At 53.2% G+C, this 17,365-nt stretch overlaps 1 protein-coding gene across 1 annotated transcript; it reads left to right on the top strand.

Annotated features, from left to right (window-relative positions):
- Nucleotides 1-1,335: 1,335 nt before the first annotated feature.
- LOC134057290 (serine/threonine-protein kinase pim-1-like) lies at nucleotides 1,336-17,134 on the top strand. The gene is given in 6 exon segments (XM_062514284.1): nucleotides 1,336-1,458; nucleotides 14,660-15,253; nucleotides 15,340-15,390; nucleotides 15,586-15,952; nucleotides 16,592-16,771; nucleotides 17,028-17,134. Coding segments are annotated over 6 exon segments (1,422 nt in total).
- Nucleotides 17,135-17,365: the final 231 nt, after the last annotated feature.

Genomic DNA, 17,365 nt, shown 5'->3' on the forward strand with positions numbered 1-17,365 from the left:
TGCCCCTTGTTCTCCCTCTGCCCCACACAGAGCTGGGCCGGGCACAAGGGGGGCAGCCCAGCAAACAGGGAGCCTGCGAGTCCCTTCCAGCCCTGTCTGCTCAGAGCTTGGGCCTTGGAGCTGCAGGTGGACAAAGGCAGCTGCTCCTGGTCCCTCGCTGTGTCCCCGTGCTCAGCAGTGCTGCTCCATCAGTCTGTGCCCAGCAAGGGGGAAAAGCCTCAGCCCTGCAGGGCCAGGAGCTGCCGGGCTCTGCCTGAGCAGCTCAGCCAGCGGGAAGGAGCTGCTCCACACGGGAACCAGGAGCAAAGGACTGCAGCACCTCGTTCTTGGGCAGAGCCCCGATTCTCTGGGGGAATAGCAGAGCTGTTCTCATGCACTGCTGTGTCAGAGCTGCAGGTGCTGTGCCTGCAAACACAGGGCTTGAGATCTGCACAAGGATTCTGCAACTCGTGACTGGATCAGGATGTCACCAGTGCTAAACTCCAGTTTAGTCCAAAGCAACCACTTTACACCTCTGCTGCTCTCTGCTACATTTTTTTCTTCAGAGTATCCAGACAAAAGTAAACAGAGGAGGAGCCTACATTTTCATTGTTTATCAGAAATGCATCTCATTTTGCTGTACATTCCTTTCTTAGGATGTGTTCGCTGTGTTTAAAAAAAAAAAGTAAAAAAAAGAACAAAAAGAAAAGTGAAAGTATAGAGGAAAAAAACCCCAATGTGTAGTGAAAAATCTAGTGTAACTTTGGATTAATTAGTATCTGATCTTTTTTAAAAAGACAACTAAATTATTTGCTTTGTGAAAGTTCTGATGACATGGATCCATATTACTGACCTCAGCATCCTTTTTTAAAAGATTTTGGGGTTTGATTGTAATATTAAGTCATTTTTAATTGTGGTTGAAGAAAGAGAAAATTGAAATATGGATTGTGCATGATTGTGTTTTGAGGGTAAAAACACTGCAGTTTGAAACTGTAACCTCAAGTATTGAAAATTAATGTGATAGCTCCAAATGGATTGGGTGACAGCAGCTTTTCCTATAGGATGTGCAGCATCAGAAAGACTTCATCAGTGAGGTTGTGGGTGCTTTTATCTTAGTCCTCTGCCACTCTGGGATGTCATGAAACGGGAATTCACCTGCCACCAGCCACACTCTCCCTCTGACACTGCAGATCCTTGGACCTTGTGTCCCCAGAGCAGACACAAAGTGTTTCTGCAGCTACCCCCTTGGCACAAATCCACGACGACTGGGATTTTTCCAAGTCTCATGTCTCCATTGTGCCATATTCCTCAATTAATAGCAGCCCATCCCAGCAGTGAATCCAGCGATTTACGCAGATGGTTGTCAGCTCCACTTCCTGCCTAGAAATCCTGAAACTCCTCCCAAATGCTGCTGCCTTCAGCTCATGGACACCTACTCACAAAGCTGGGGAACAAATCCCCTGTCCACTGCCTTACAAGGTGAGTTATGCCAAAGTTAGAGCTCTGTGGGAAATCTCTGCCCATCCCTATCCTTTTAATATATCCATACATGGGGGTGTGCATGGATGTGTATGGCATAGAAAGGAAGGGGTGTGCAAGCAACATGACTGACACTTTCACTCTCCATGTTGGTCCCACAGGTACAAACACAATATGGATAGCCTGGCATAGTCAGACCTTTCTGTCCATGGATACAGAGACATCCCAGAGCCCCTGGCACAGTCAGACCTTTCTGTCCATGGATACAGAGACATCCCAGAGCCCATGGCACAGACAGACCCTTCTGTCCATGGATACAGAGACATCCCAGAGCCCCTGGCACAGACAGACCCTTCTGTCCAGGGATACAGAGACATCCCAGAGCCCCTGGCACAGACAGACCCTTCTGTCCCTGGGAGCACAATGGGGGTGGGTGGGCAGTGAGTCCTGGACAGGAGCCAGACCTGTGTCCAGCCCTGCCAGGCCCTGCCAAGGCTCCATGCTGGCTCCTCTGGAATGGGAAAGCCCTTCAGCCTTGTCCCTGCCCAGAGGGGCAGAGCTGGCCTGGCAGCACAGTCTGTTTTCCCCACAGGCTGCAGGAGATGAGAACACAACACTTGCAAACACTGAGTGCAAGCCACAGCTCTGGGTGCTCCCCATGCACCTCAGCCCTGGTTCCACTGTCTGCCCCAAGCTTCAGGGGATGCAGTGGGAGCCCGGCTGGGCTCTGCCCTGGGGCCATCCTGCAGTGACAGCTCCAAACAGGGAGCATTCAGGTGCCACAGACAGCCAAGCCAGGGATGGAGGGGAGCTGGTCCAGCCCAGCACTGCACTGCTGTGTGCTGTGCTCTGGGGCTGGGGCTCCCTGCACAGGGGACTGCACTGCTGTGCCAGAGGACACAAGCTTCAGCTTCAGCCTAACAGAGCTGGGTGGGTGGGCTGGGAAGAGTGGGGAGGCTCAAGGGGATGCACAGAGTTCATCCTGCGGGAAGGACGAGGAGAAGGGAGTGGCAACTCAGCAGTGAGGAGAGCTGAGAGCAGGAGAGCAGCTCTGAAGGACACTAAAATCTCACTGGACCTCTGAGACATTGCTGCTCTTCAGCCAGTGAAAGAATGAGTCCCTAATCCTGGAACTCAGTCTTCCACGTGCTGAGGGGCGTCAAGGAAGGCAACAAGGTGATGGAGACTGTGATGGGCTGGGAATTCACTGGGGGAAAGGAGGGAGCACTTGTGAAGTAAAAGGCAGGTGGGGGAGAGAACTGTTCAGAGAATGACTGAGCTACAGCTTGAGCAGGCTGAAAAATATCATTTGGGGTCATCCCAGATTGATTTCATTTCAGAAGTTATTGAACAAATTTACTTTTTGGGCGGTGTCAGGTTTTCCCTTGGAGGTGTACACTCTGCAAACTTGAGCTGCGTTGCTGAAATGCTCAAGCAAGTCTCTGCTGCAGGTCACTCCATTTCTCCTTTGGCTGATGCCAGCCTGGTGCTGAGCTGCAGCAGAGCCCTGGCAGAGCCCAGAGCAGCCTCAGCATCCACAGGGCCCGGCTGCAAGGAGGGAAACTAGAAATTGCCCGTCAGCTGAAGGCTCCTGTGCCCCTTGTCCCAGCTGCCACGGTGCCCAGGCCATGCTGGCCGTGCCCAGAGCAGTGCCCATCACTGCTGCCTTGGGCAGCAGAGCAGGAGGGCAGGACATGTGCCCAGCCTGCAGCCAGCCATGGCACATCCACCTCCTCAGCAGCTGCCACAGCAGGATGCTCCTGTGCTCGCTGCCATCTCCCAAAAGCTGTCATCCCACCGTGCCAAGAAGATGGGGACCCACCTCATGCCATCGCTGCTGGAAGAAAAGCTGGTCCCAAGGGATGTCCTCAGCCTTCTCCAAGGGCACGGCCCATCCACGCCGCAGCTGGTCCCGAGCACTTCCTGATCCACACTGGAGCCCACCTGGAACACTTCCTTTAGAGAAAGAATCAACAAATTAATGAAAATAGATTACCGTCCAGAAGGGGAGAAAAGAAAAATGGTAAAAAATCTCATCTCTGTCAGGCGCTTGAGGAAGGCCCAACCCTAGATGCCAGGGAAAAACACACCCACGGGTGAGAGAAGCCCATGCTTTCTCCCTTTTCCCCTGCACTGGCCCCACAAGTCATGGTGATCCCAAAGCAAGCAAGGGCAGTGGAGCAGCCCAAGCCCTTCCTTGCCTGCCAAGGAAAGCAGCCATGCCCAGTTCTGGAGTCCCACCTCACTCCCACCATGGGGCTTTGTTTGTGTCGTGCTGGCTGCCCCAGCCTGGGGCACGGTGGGTGCTGGGGGCTGTTGGCAGGGCCAGGAGCTGACTCCCATTTCGTACCCACCCCAGCCCATCCTCCTGGCCCTGCCAAAAAGCAGCTTGGCAGATGACAGAAGAATCAGTTTTATCCTCCCCAGCAAAGGGGGAACCTTTGCTTCCTGTCCAGGCTGTGCAATGCCCAAATCTGGGAGCATCCCCCTGGGTCTGGACTCATCTGTAAATTCGCCGTGGAGCCTGGCTTTGAAGAAGGTGCCAGAATCCAAGTCCATCTTCAGCTTGCCAGTGGCCAGGTGGAGGAAGAGGCTGCCATCCTTGATGTCATCCTCACTGTCTCCAGCAGCAGCAGCCCCACCTGCTACAGCTTCTCCAGGGGCTCCTTCTCCTTCCCTGGGGTGAGACCAGGCTCTCAGTGTTCTGCCCAGGCCCCAGCTGTCAGTGAACCAGGACAAGCCAAAGCAGCTCAGATGGTGGCCACCAGTGCTGGGCAGAGCAGCTCAAGGGCTGTGTGTTCCCACCTGATGACCCCTGTGCAGTGACACAGGCAGGACAAAAAAGTCTGGGCTTCTTTGCTTCTGATTGCCAAGGCCTGTGTGCAACTGGAACTTACCAGAGCCCTGCATCCAAGTGTGCCTGTGGCTCTCTCCCTTCTTCTATGGCAGGTGAATTTGCTGCATCCAAGGGTCACAAAACAGGTCTTCTGACGAGGGCCTTTCCATGTGGAGCATGGATAAGCACCATCTGATCAGATCTTGGCACTCTGGACAGAGAAAGCAGAAACCACCGGTCAGTTGGAGGAGGCTCCAGTCTGCCTTTTCCTTTTTTTTAAGTACTCTAAAACTCCTAACTTTCCCCACTGCAAACAGACACACTCCTGGAAGAGACAGTCTGAAGTTTCCCTCATTTGCCTCACGACTGTCACAAGAAGACCCCAGTGAACCCCACTCGCTCCACACAGGAGTTTTCTGGCCTGGTTGGCTTTGAACAGGACTTCTGGCCCGGCCAAGGTAGATGTTTACCAAATAACTGTTTGCAGGTGTGCTGTGCATGCTGTGCTGATCCATCATGGTACAGCGCTCTCCAGCAGACAATAGCCCAGACATGTCGGCACCTGCTTCTCTGAGCACACAATGGTCCATAAATCTGCCTCCCTCTTGGCCAGACATCACTCACTTTGAGAAAAGACTATAAAAAGGTGACTCTTTGGAGAAGCCTCTTGAGATCTCCCCACGGAAGGAAGACCCATCTATTGGCTGAAAACCACGAGGACGCCGTCCCATCGTTGGTAGCTATTTCCCTTCTTCTCATTTCCCCTCTTTTCTCTATCTCTTTGTTTCCTTAAACTCTCCCCTCTATCAGATAACTGAATTGTTAGCATCAAATAAAATGCTATATTGGAACATACTATTGTCCCCCCGCTGTGTCTTTTATACCTCGAGATCAAAACGAGCCATCACGATCCCCCACCGGTACTGGCAGATCACGATATTAAATTGGCATCACGGACAGGATTCTGACAGACAGAAGGGGTGCAGGTTGTGTGCAGTCTGTAATAGGGGAAGGACGTCTTGCTCCAGCCACACCTAGCTGGCCACCTCCAAAGGGGTGAGCTTGTCTAGAAAGCAAGGGGGGCAAGTTCAGATTTCCCACAAACTGCACACGCCTAGGTGAAAAACACCCCCACACTCGTTTGAGGGCTCTGTCTGCAGAATTTCACTGAAGATCTCTTGGTGGAAAGACAGGACTGTTTTGTTGTTTTTATTGTGTTTTTGACTGCTTGGTGTAGTGAAGAGACAACCAGAGATTTGTACTGAAGGTAGTGCCTCCCAAGCAGCTTTGGTCTCTTCACCCACAGAGGGAAGTGAAGGGGAACACAGAGAAAAGCTGTGTGTGTGTGTGTGAGTGTAACTTAAGTGATATACCTCCCTGTAATGGTTTTTACTTGCCCCTTGAAAAAAATGACTGAAAATTCCAGTGCAACAAATAAAGCTGCATTTTTTTTCTTTATTAGCTATATAAAGTGCCAGACCCCCTCAAGGAGAGGAAGAAGGGGAACAAAATAATTGGTATAATTTAGAAAACGTGATTGATTGAATATGTTCTCCCATCAATCTGACACTTAATATGTATTCTGAGCGTGACTCACTGGGGAAGATCAGATTAAATTATCAGAACAAGAAGCTGGTGGCTACTGGGGACGTGGGGTTTTCTTTACAACAGGAGACAGACGTAACCCATGGTCCCTAACCCAGCACGCATCCTGTTGGGCAGGGGGATTTAACCCCTTGGAAAGGGGAAACCCTGTCCTTTAACTGGAACTCCCAACCAACTTTTAGCAGACATTCACAAAGCTGCCTGCTTGCAAATGATACATGAAAGAAAATTAACTGTTGTCTATGAATCACCTATGCAATTACCTGTAATGCCTGAAATTATGACCCCCTTGATTTGTGGTCTTCCAGAATCAATTAATCTACAGCAATTCTCCTTCAAAACACCATTGCAGCTATAACCCCTGTAGACACAGTAGACAGAGTTCTTGAGAACCCAAGCGACCAGCACAGTTCCACTGACTCTGGGCCCATTCCCTTTCCTCCCTATACAACCCCTTCTCAGCAGACACCAGGTTCACAGTCACATTTTCCTGCCAGCAGCCATAAAATTTAGACATTATTAGTGTTCTGGAGAAAACCCATTCCTGATTTTTCAAAAACTGCCAGGCCTCTTCATGACTTGCTGAGGGAAGGGGTGAAATGGGATTGGGCTCTTTCTCAGGAGGAAGCACTGCAATTGCTGATATCTGAAGTAACAGTTCATCAAGCCCTGGGCCCTATTCACTCTACAGATTCTTTTCAGGTGGAATGGGGGGTCTCCATCTTGGGGCTGTCAGTGCACATATGGCAATGAGGCCCTGGTGTTTCTACAAGGCCTGTTAGTTTGTATTCCCTTGGCTTTAAAGATGCTGAAAAAAGATACATGTTGGGGGTTGGTTCTTTCCCTTTTCCCTCTGTGGAATTTTCCCCATGGTCATGCTAAGATACCTGTTGACTGGGCCCTGGTGACAAGGGGGAGGGGGGAGGGGAGAGAAGAGGGAAACCCTGTGAGATTCAAACAGCCAGAAGAGGAAGCAGAAGGCTGGGCCTCAGCCCCATTTTCCCCACGGAGTTCGGACGAGAAGGACGATCGCTGCCTGTGTCCCATCCCTGCCATCCCAGCATCGGGAAACCACTATCGGACCCTGTCCTGCTGTCTTCTCGCTGTGAACTACCACCATCCAGCACTCTGCTGAGCACTGGGACCCACACCGTGAGCAGAGGGCTCTCTCTCCATCTCTCTCTCCCCCTGGGACAGCGCTGCCATCACCCCCAGCCCTCCTGCAGCTCTGCGGGACCTGCCCACCCCCAGCACCGGGAACTGCAGCTCAGGGAAAAGGTGCCTGCAGCCAAAAAACACTGGGACTGAGTTACTGTTCTGTTTGTGGGTAATTTCATAGCTGTTGTTGTTCTTGTTTGTCTTGTTAGATATACTAGTAAAGAACTGTTATTCCTACCCCCATATCTTTGCCTGAGAGCTCTCTTAATTCCTAAATTATAATATTCAGAAGGAAGGAAGGATCACATTTTTTTTTCATTCCAAAGGGAAGCTTCTGCTTTCCTTGGCAAACACCTGTCTTTCAAACCAGGACAGATTTAGGCCACGCAATGTGGGGCCCGAGGGCATTGAGAGGAAAGGGTGAAAAAGGAATAACAGTTCTTGAGTTACCTCATTTTTGTGTTAGGTGGCATCATGTTGTCCAGCTTACCGTGGTTAGGCTTCATGTGGCCACAGCTTTATCTCTCCCATTTGCAATCCCTTACCTGAACATGGGTCCTATAACTCAGGCTGCTGTAACTATTATCCAGTTCCTTTTGTGGGCTGATAACGTGAGAAATTCATGGATTTTTAACTTCCTCTGGAAGGTGGGCACATGGATTCAGGGCTATCACACTCTAATTGTATGTTTTTGGGGCTACTTTAATAATGGTACATACTGTGAGGATATGACACCAGGGAAAATTTTGTCCCAACCCCTTACACAGTTTTTTGGGTCTGCTCCACCAGCTTTTGAGGGGTTCAAATCTCTTCTAAGCAGTAATGATATCATACAGTGGCTGACATTGCTAATAGGCCTTGTAAACCTGTTCTATTTAACATTCTGAGATGAGGGGAGATTGACTTGGATGACAACCCTGATACGTCCCCCAAGAAATAGGGATTCTACCCCAGAGCCTGACCCTGACCCTGCCCCTGCCCCAGAGACTAAGGATGTTGCCCCTGAGCCTGACTCTGCCCCAGAGCTCGCCTCAGAAAGGAACCATCCAGAGTGGGTGGGGTTTCTAGTGAAGGAGATGGGCCAAATGCTGAAGGAGTACCTTTCCCCAGCTCTTGAGAAACTCTCCCTCTGCCTTAAAGAGGGAGAACCTGATGGTGCAGCAGTGGAACCCACAAATGTTACATCTCACCAGGTTCCAGCTGAACTGCAAGGGCACTCACAGCCAGCAGCAGTTGCCCCTGTGGAAAATAGAAAGTCTAAGGTGAAAACAAAGCACCTGGATAATAAGGATCAGAAAGCAGGGCCCTCACAACCATCAGGGGAGCCAGAGGTTGAGATCGTCATGGAGTCCCTGTCATACGAGAGTCTCTGTAATCTGTGTAAAGATGTTGTACGAAGGGGCCGTGAGGCTTTTACAACGTGGTTCCTGCGGGTCTGGGACCTTATGGGTACAGGTGTGCAGCTGGATGGTACTGAGGCAAGGAATTTGGGACCCCTAACCCAGGACTCAGGTGTGGATCACATATTTGAAGGGAACGAGGCCCCCTTTCCCTCTGGGAGCGGCTTTTAATGAGTGTAAGAGAGAGGTTTGTCCATAGAGAGAGAATGCAGGAGCACCACCATAGAATGCGCTGGAAAACCGCTGAGGAGGGGATCCAACAGCTGAGAGAAGTGGCAATACTGGAAGTACACTTTGGGAGGGGTGGACAACATGACAATGACCCCGACAAGGTCAGGTGCACAGGGCAGATGTTGTGGAATCTGGCACACCTGGGGCCATCTCAATACACCTCATTCATTGCAGCCATTAACGCTGACACCAACCACGAGACAGTGGGTTCTGTTGCCGATAAGCTCAGAAATTTTGAGAGTATAATGAACGGCCCAATGCAGGCTCAGGTCTCTGCCGTGATTAGGGGACTCAGAGAGGAGTTCAAGGAGGAGATAAGAGGGGTGAGGGGGGAGATGAGGAAGGTCAATGCAGCACCAGTGCGAGTCACAGATGCCAGAGTTAGAGCCCAATGTCCCCCAGCTAGGGAGAGAGGATACACCCCACGAGCTGACCTGTGGTTCTTTCTGCGTGACCATGGGGAAGACATGAGGAGGTGGGATGGGAAACCCACTTCTGCCCTGGCAGCGCGGGTGCGTCAACTCAGGGAGGGAAACACTAACCAAAGGAGCATCACTAAAGTGAAGGTAGCCTCAACTTCCCATAACCAAGATGCAGGGTATTACAGAAGGGCGGATGATTCGTCCGATCCCCTTGAGGGAACCTCCAACATGTATGCCCAGGAAGGAAATAATAACCAGTGCTAGAGGGGCCCTGCCTCTAGCCAGGGAGAGGCACGGGAAAACTGGGTCTTTTGGACGGTGTGGATCCGATGGCCTGGCACATCACAGCCACAAAAACATAGGGCATTAGTTGACACTGGTTCACAGTGCACCCTAATACCATCAGAACATGTGGGAGAAGAGCCTGTTTCTATTGCTGGGGTGACAGGGGGATCACAGGAATTGACTTTGCTGGTGGCTCAGGTGAGCCTGACTGGGAAGGAGTGGCAGAAGCATCCAATTGTGACTGGCCCAGAGGCACCGTGTATTCTAGGCATAGACTTCCTCAGGAATGGCTATTACAAAGAGCCAAAGGGACTCAGGTGGGCTTTTGGAATAGCTGCTGTAGAGGCAGAAAACATTCAACAATTGAACACCTTGCTTGGACTGTCAGAGAGCCCATCTGCAGTGGGACTCCTGAAGGTGAAGGAGCAGCAAGTGCCAATTGCCACCTCCACAGTGCACCACAGGCAGTACAGGACAAATGGAGATGCCATGATCCCCTTCCACAAGATGATCCGTGAGCTGGAGGGCCAAGGGGTGGTCAGTAAAACCCACTCACCCTTCAACAGCCCCATCTGGCCTGTGCGCAAGTCTGACGGAGAATGGAGATTGACTGTGGACTATCGTGCATTGAATGAAGTGACTCCACTGCTGAGCGCTGCCGTGCCGGACATGCTGGAACTCCAGTACGAGCTGGAGTCCAAGGCAGCAAAGTGGTACGCCACCATTGACATTGCCAATGCATTTTTCTCCATTCCTCTGGCAGCAGAGTGCAGGCCTCAGTTTGCTTTCACCTGGAGGGGCGTGCAGTACACCTGGAACCGACTGCCCCAGGGGTGGAAACACAGCCCCACCATCTGCCATGGACTGATCCAGGCTGCACTGGAAAAGGGTGAAGCTCCAGAACATCTGCAATACATCAATGACATCATTGTGTGGGGGAACACGGCAATGGAAGTATTTGAGAAAGGAGAGAAGATCATCCAGATTCTGCTGGGTGCCAGTTTTGCCATCAAGAGGAGCAAAGTCAAAGGTCCTGCCCGAGAGATCCAGTTCCTGGGAGTAAAGTGGCAAGATGGGCGGCACCAAATCCCCACTGAGGTCATCAATAAGATCACCGCGATGTCTCCACCAACCAACAAGAAGGAAACACAAGCTTTCCTAGGTGCCATAGGCTTTTGGAGAATGCACATTCCTGAGTAGAGCCAGATCGTCAGCCCTCTCTACCTGGTCACCCGGAAGAAGAACGAATTCCACTGGGGCCCTGAGCAGCAGCAAGCCTTTGCCCACATCAAGCAGGAGATCGCTCATGCTGTAGCCCTCGGCCCAGTCAGGACGGGACCAGAGGTGAAGAATGTGCTCTACTCTGCAGCCGGGAACAAGGGCTTGTCCTGGAGCCTTTGGCAGAAGGTACCTGGTGAGACCCGAGGCCGCCCTCTGGGATTCCAGAGCCGAAGTTCCAGAGGGTCTGAAGCCAACTACACCCCAACAGAGAAGGAGATCTTGGCTGCTTCTGAAGGAGTTCAAGCTGCCTCAGAGGTGATTGGCACAGAAGCACAGCTCCTCCTGGCACCCCGACTACCAGTGCTGGGGTGGATGTTTAAAGGGAAGGTCCCCTCTACCCACCACGCCACCGATGCCACATGGAGCAAGTGGATTGCCCTCATCACGCAGCGCGCCCGTATCGGAAACCCAAATCGCCCTGGGATTTTGGAAATAATTACAAACTGGCCAGAAGGTGAAAATTTTGGTCTTGCCAATGAAGAGGAGCAAGAACAAGTGACCCGGGCTGATGAAGCCCCGCCATACAACCAACTGCCAGCAGATGAAACTCGCTACGCTCTTTTCACTGACGGTTCCTGTCGCATCGTGGGGATGAACCGGAAGTGGAAAGCAGCCGTATGGAGCCCCACACGACAGGTTGCACAAGCTACTGAAGGAGAAGGTGGATCAAGTCAACTTGCTGAACTCAAAGCCGTTCAGCGGGCCCTGGACATTGCTGAAAGAGAGAAGTGGCCAAAGCTCTACCTTTACACTGATTCATGGATGGTAGCCAATGCTCTGTGGGGCTGGCTGGAAAGATGGAAAAAAGCTAACTGGCAAGGTAGGGAAAAACCAATCTGGGCTGCTGATGAGTGGAAAGACATTGCCAGTCGGGTAGAGAAGCTACCCGTAAAGGTCCGTCATGTAGATGCCCATGTCCCCAAGAGTCGGGCTAATGAGGAGCACCAACACAATGAGCAAGTAGATCAGGCTGCAAGGATAGAGGTGTCACAGATAGACTTAGACTGGCAACACAAGGGAGAGTTGTTCCTGGCTCGATGGGCCCACGATGCCTCAGGTCACCAAGGCAGAGATGCTACCTATAAGTGGGCACGAGACCGAGGGGTGGATCTCACCATGGACAGTATTTCCCAGGTTATCCATGACTGTGAGATGTGTGCTGCCATCAAGCAAGCCAAGCGAGTGAAGCCCCTCTGGTATGGGGGGCGGTGGTCCAAATAGAAGTATGGGGAGGCCTGGCAGATTGACTACATCACACTGCCTCAGACACGCCAAGGCAAGCGCTACGTGCTGACCATGGTGGAAGCCACCACTGGATGGTTGGAGACCTACCCTGTGCCTCATGCCACTGCCCGCAACACCATCCTGGGCCTGGAAAAACAAGTCCTTTGGAGACATGGTACCCCTGAGAGAATTGAGTCAGACAATGGGACTCATTTCAAGAACAGCCTCATAAACACCTGGGCCAGAGAACATGGCATCGAGTGGGTGTACCACATTCCTTATCACGCACCAGCGGCTGGGAAAGTGGAACGGTGCAATGGGCTGCTTAAAACCACCTTGAAGGCACTGGGTGGGGGGACTTTCAAAAACTGGGAAATTAATCTACCAAAGGCCACATGGTTAGTGAACACCCGAGGTTCCACTAATCGAGCAGGCCCTGCCCAGTCTGAGCCCTTGAGAACACCAGATGGGGACAAGGTTCCAGTGGTGCATATGAGAGGTATGCTAGGAAAAACTGTTTGGGTGAACCCTGCCTCCAGCAAAGACAATCCAATTTGTGGGGTGGTTTTTGCTCAAGGGCCAGGGTGTACCTGGTGGATCATGCAAAGGGATGGAAAGACCCGATGCATACCCCAAGGAGACCTTGTTTTAGGGTGAACTACCTACAATACTGTGCCTGTATCTGTAACTGTATGGATGTCTATAATTTGAAGATTTTTAATTTGATTTGGCATGATGGTAGGGGAAAATTCGGGGTGGATAATGTTGAGGGTTAGTTCTTTCTTTTTTTTCCCTCTGTGGAATTTTCCCCATTGTCATGCTAAGATACCTGTTGACTGGGCCCTGGTGACAAGGGGGAAGGGAGGGGAGGGGAGGGAAGAGGGGAGGCCCCGCGAGATTCAAACAGCCAGAAGAGGAAGCGGAAGGCTGGGCCTCGTCCCCATTTTCCCCACGGAGTTCAGACGAGAAGGATGATATCCGCCTCCTGCCTCTCTGTCCCATCCCAGCGTCGGGAAACAAATATCAGACCCTGCCCTGCTGCCTTCTCGCTGTGAACTACCACCATCCAGCACTCTGCTGAGCACTGGGACCCACACCGTGAGCGGAGAGCTCTCTCTCCATCTCTCTCTCCCCCTGGGACAGCTCTGCCATCACCCCCAGCCCTCCTGCGGCTCTGCGGGACCTGCCCACCCCCAGCACCGGGAACTGCAGCTCAGGGAAAAGGTGCCTGCAGCCAAAAAACACTGGGACTGAGTTACTGTTCTGTTTGTGGGTAATTTCATAGCTGTTGTTGTTCTTGTTTGTCTTGTTAGATATACCAGTAAAGAACTGTTATTCCTACCCCCATATCTTTGCCTGAGAGCTGTCTTAATTCCAAAATTATAATAATCGGAAGGATCACATTTTTTTTCAGTCCAAGGGGAAGCTTCTGCTTTCCTTGGCAAACACCTGTCTTTCAAACCAAGACAAGGAGAGACCCTGGATCAATATCAACCACAGATTGCTGCAGTCACCTCTGCTCTAAAAGGAGCAGTAATGAAATATACCCTTTAAAATCGGAATGGATATTTCTCCTGAAGTGCAGCAGAAAACCTTCCTGATGAACTGCACCAGACCAGAGGGAAATCAAGGCAGAGCTGTGGTTTGTCAGGAGTTCCTTGGTCCCAATGAGCGCCGTGGTGCATTTGGTGCTGAGCCCTTGAACCTCAGGGCCTAGGAGGAGATTGCACAAACCCTTCCAGGAGTCCAAGTCAGAAGAACCTTTCAGCTGCTGCACATTCCTGTGCCTTGGGCTGGCCCAGACTCCTCCTGTGGGATGTGTTGCACCTCAGCCGTGCTCTAGGAGAGAAATTCCTTTCTCCTTGTTTCCAGTCTGGGCCTCCACAACTGCCCTTGGCATTAATTGTTTCTTTCTCTGGATATTCTCTGTCAAAAGATCCATCACCTCTGAAACTGCCCGTCAATCCCTCCCAGGGCTCTCCTCTGCTGTCCTCAGTCTCCAGCCCACTGAGCACTGAACTCCTTTGTCCACTCCTTTGCCCACTATCAAATGGTCACGTGCTTGAGGCCATGGGCCCCTGGACAAGAAGGACGGTTCCTTTCTATAGGAGAGAAACCTCAGAACCCAAGGTTTTGAAGGAAGATGAGAGACAGTCACCAGAGGCCAAGGCAAGCCAGACCTGTTTGTCTTGGCAGCATTTGTCTGGGAGATATCCTTGGATAGACCGGATTTGGGAGGCCAAATGCCAATTTTGTCCATGGCCATCAGGACGAGAAGTTCTTTTCTGGAGGAAGAAAAGTAGGGAGCCCCAGTGTTTCAAAGGCAGATAAGAGCTGGCCCTCAGGAAGCCAAAGTAACCTACATAGTCCTGGCAGCTTTTGTCTGGGAGCTACCCTTGCATATATACAGAACTTTGGAGGCAGAATCCCAGTCTTGGCCATGAATGCCTGTGCTTGAAAGATGTTTTTATCATGGGAAGAAAATGTTCAGGGACTGCTACCGGGGTATGCAGGGCTTGGCACAGGCCGAGAAGGCAACGGAAAAACAGACATGGGGACAAACGGCCCCAGGGCTTCAGTTGCAGCAGCAGCAGCAGCAGCAGTGACAGAAGCGACTTTGTCGACCCTCTGGCTCTCCTCTCCCTCTCCCGCAGTCCCACAGCCTCTCTCGGTCTCTCTTTCCCTGGGTCCCCCTCCTCTCCCAGTCTCCATCTCCCAGTTCCTAGCTCGGCCATACACTCGGGCTGCCCTGGCCCCAGGCGGGGCTTTCCCATCCCTTTCCCCATCCCCATCCATCCCGCCATGGTCTCACCTCCACCCGGCTCTGGCTGTACTGGCGGTGGTGCTGCTGGATGGACATCAGTGCGTGGAGCGGCATCGCCTCCCTTTGGCTCCGCCTGTCCCGACACCGGCCCCGGACCCGGCCCCGGCCCCAACATGGGCCCCGACCCCAACCCCGGCCCCTGGCCCTGGCCCCAAGGTGTGCCCTGGCCACAGTCCTGGTCTTGGTCCTGGCTCCTCCCGGGCCCGTGGAGCAAACACACGGCACGGCTGCTCCTGCTGCCTGTGTTGCGGTTTCCCAGGCCCGAGCTCCACCGCTCGGCAGCGCGGTCGCTGGCCCTGAGCCTCTGCTGTCCCGTTCCAAAGAGCGAACACCTGGGGCTGCCCGGCCCGGGGCGGCTGAGGGGTGCTCAGGGCTCATGTCTGGCCCCGGGCCGAGCGCTGACAGCCGCGTCTCGCTGGCAGGGGAGGCGCAGCACGGCACGAAGGAGCGGTACCAGCTCGGTTTGCTGCTGGGGTGTGGCGGCTTTGGCAGCGTTTGGGTGGTGACTCGGCTCTCGGACAGTGCCCCAGTAAGTGGTGGGATCAGTGGCAGGCAGAAGAGGAGGAGGAGGGAGGACGAGGAGGAGCTCAGCCTGCTGCTGCCCTTGGCATGCAGGTGGCCATCAAAAGGGTGCCATGAAACCATGTTCAGCACTGGGGCAAGCTGGTGAGTGAGCGGGGACCAGCGGGAGAAGCTGGGGCATGCTGGGATGGGATGAGTCGAGACCCGGAAGGGTGGAAGCCACCAGGAGCCTGGAGGGAGAGTGGGTGTGGGGCCAGCAGAGCATCCCGTGCTGAGGGAGAGCTTCCCGAGTCCTGGCACAGCATCAGCCCCGCTGACGGCATCGTGGTCCTCCTGCAGCCCGATGGCACCAGCGCACCACTGGAGATCGTGCTGCTGGACAAGGTGTCCACTGGCTTCCCTGGAGTTCTCCAGCTGCTGGAGTGGCTTGAGTTCCCCAATGACATCCTGATGGTGCTGGAGCACCTGGAGTGGTGTCAGGACCTCTGTCATTTCATTTGGTCACAGGGGTTCCTGTCAGAGGAGGTGGCACAGGAGCTGTTCCGCCAGGTGCTGGAGGCCGTGCAGCACTGCACCAGCTGTGGGGTCCTGCACAGGGACATCAAACTGGAGAACATCCTGCTTGACCTGGCCACCGGGCAGGCAAAATTGATTGACTTTGGCTGTGGCACCTACCTGCAGGACACAGCCTACACTCACTTTGCAGGTGAGCCCACACAGGGCTGTGTTCCCGGTCCCGGCATCTCCTGGCCCAACATCTCAGGGCCCAGCCTGGCTGTGGCAGCAGGGACTCTCCTTTTTGCTGCCAGTCATGGCACTGAGTCTTCATCTGAGTTGCTTTTGACTGGGGGTGGGTGGGGGGCCAGCTTCCAGCCCTGCTGGCAGCTTTTGCCAGCCACTGTGTCCAGGACTGGGGCTGGGGCAGCCAGCCTGACAAAAACACCCGTGGGTGGGGGTAGTGGGTTGTGGGGGGTCCAAACCTGTGCAGCAGCTGTTTTGGTGGGCAGGTGAGAAAGGGCTTGCACTACTGTGCTCACATTGCTTGCCTTGTCCTCATAATGTCTTTTGGGGCAATGCAGGCAGGGAGGATGAAGACATGGATTTTCCCCACCACGGAGTGGGTTTTTCCTTGTCATGGTCAGGCCTTGCCAGGGCTTCTGCTGCACTCTTCCAGCACCAGTGGCTCCTTTTCCAACCCCAAGTTTGTACACAAGTCCCAGGTGCTGGCCAGAGGCCAGAGGTCACACCATGTGCCACTGGTGCAGCCCTAGCATGCCCAAGGATTCTGGGGCCAGGCTCTGGGAGCAGCAGCATCCCCCTGATGAACTCCATCTGTATTCCATAGGAACACCGTCCTACAGCCCCCCAGAATGGACCCACTTTGGCTGGTACTATGGCAAGCCAGCTACCCCCTGGTCCCTGGGCATCCTGCTGCACCAGATGGTCTGTGGGGAGCACCCTTTCAGGAGAGGCCAGAACATCAGCTGGAACCATCAGCTCTCGCTGCCACAACAGGTCTCTCAAGGTGAATCCTCATCTCTGGGCACGGGGGGAATACCAGTGCTGGGAGACAGCAGTGGGCTCGTCAGCATCCCGCTCTGGCTGCTGCTGAGGAGGTGGCACATGTCCTGCTCTCCTGCTCTCCTCCAAAACAAAGAACTGATGGGAAGGTTTAGGCCCAGCTCTGAGCACATGCAGCACAGCCTGAGCATGAGAACAGTGGGGCAAAGCAGACTGGAGCCTCCTCCAACTGACCGGTGGTTTCTGCTTTCTCTGTCCAGAGGGCCAAGATCTGATCAGATGGTGCTTATCCATGCTCCACATGGAAAGGCCCTCATCAGAAGACCTGTTTTGTGACCCTTGGATGCAGCAAATTCACCTGCCATAGAAGAAGGGAGAGAGCCACAGGCACACTTGGATGCAGGGCTCTGGTAAGTTCCAGCTCCACACAGGCCTTGGCAATCAGAAGCAAAGAAGCCCAGACTTTTTTGTCCTGCCTGTGTCACTGCACAGGGGTCATCAGGTGGGAACACACAGCCCTTGAGCTGCTCTGCCCAGCACTGGTGGCCACCATCTGAGCTGCTTTGGCTTGTCCTGGTTCACTGACAGCTGGGCCCTG

The sequence above is a fragment of the Cinclus cinclus genome, unplaced genomic scaffold, assembly GCF_963662255.1.
Source record: "Cinclus cinclus unplaced genomic scaffold, bCinCin1.1 SCAFFOLD_32, whole genome shotgun sequence".
In the NCBI taxonomy this organism is placed as follows: Eukaryota; Metazoa; Chordata; class Aves; order Passeriformes; family Cinclidae; genus Cinclus; species Cinclus cinclus.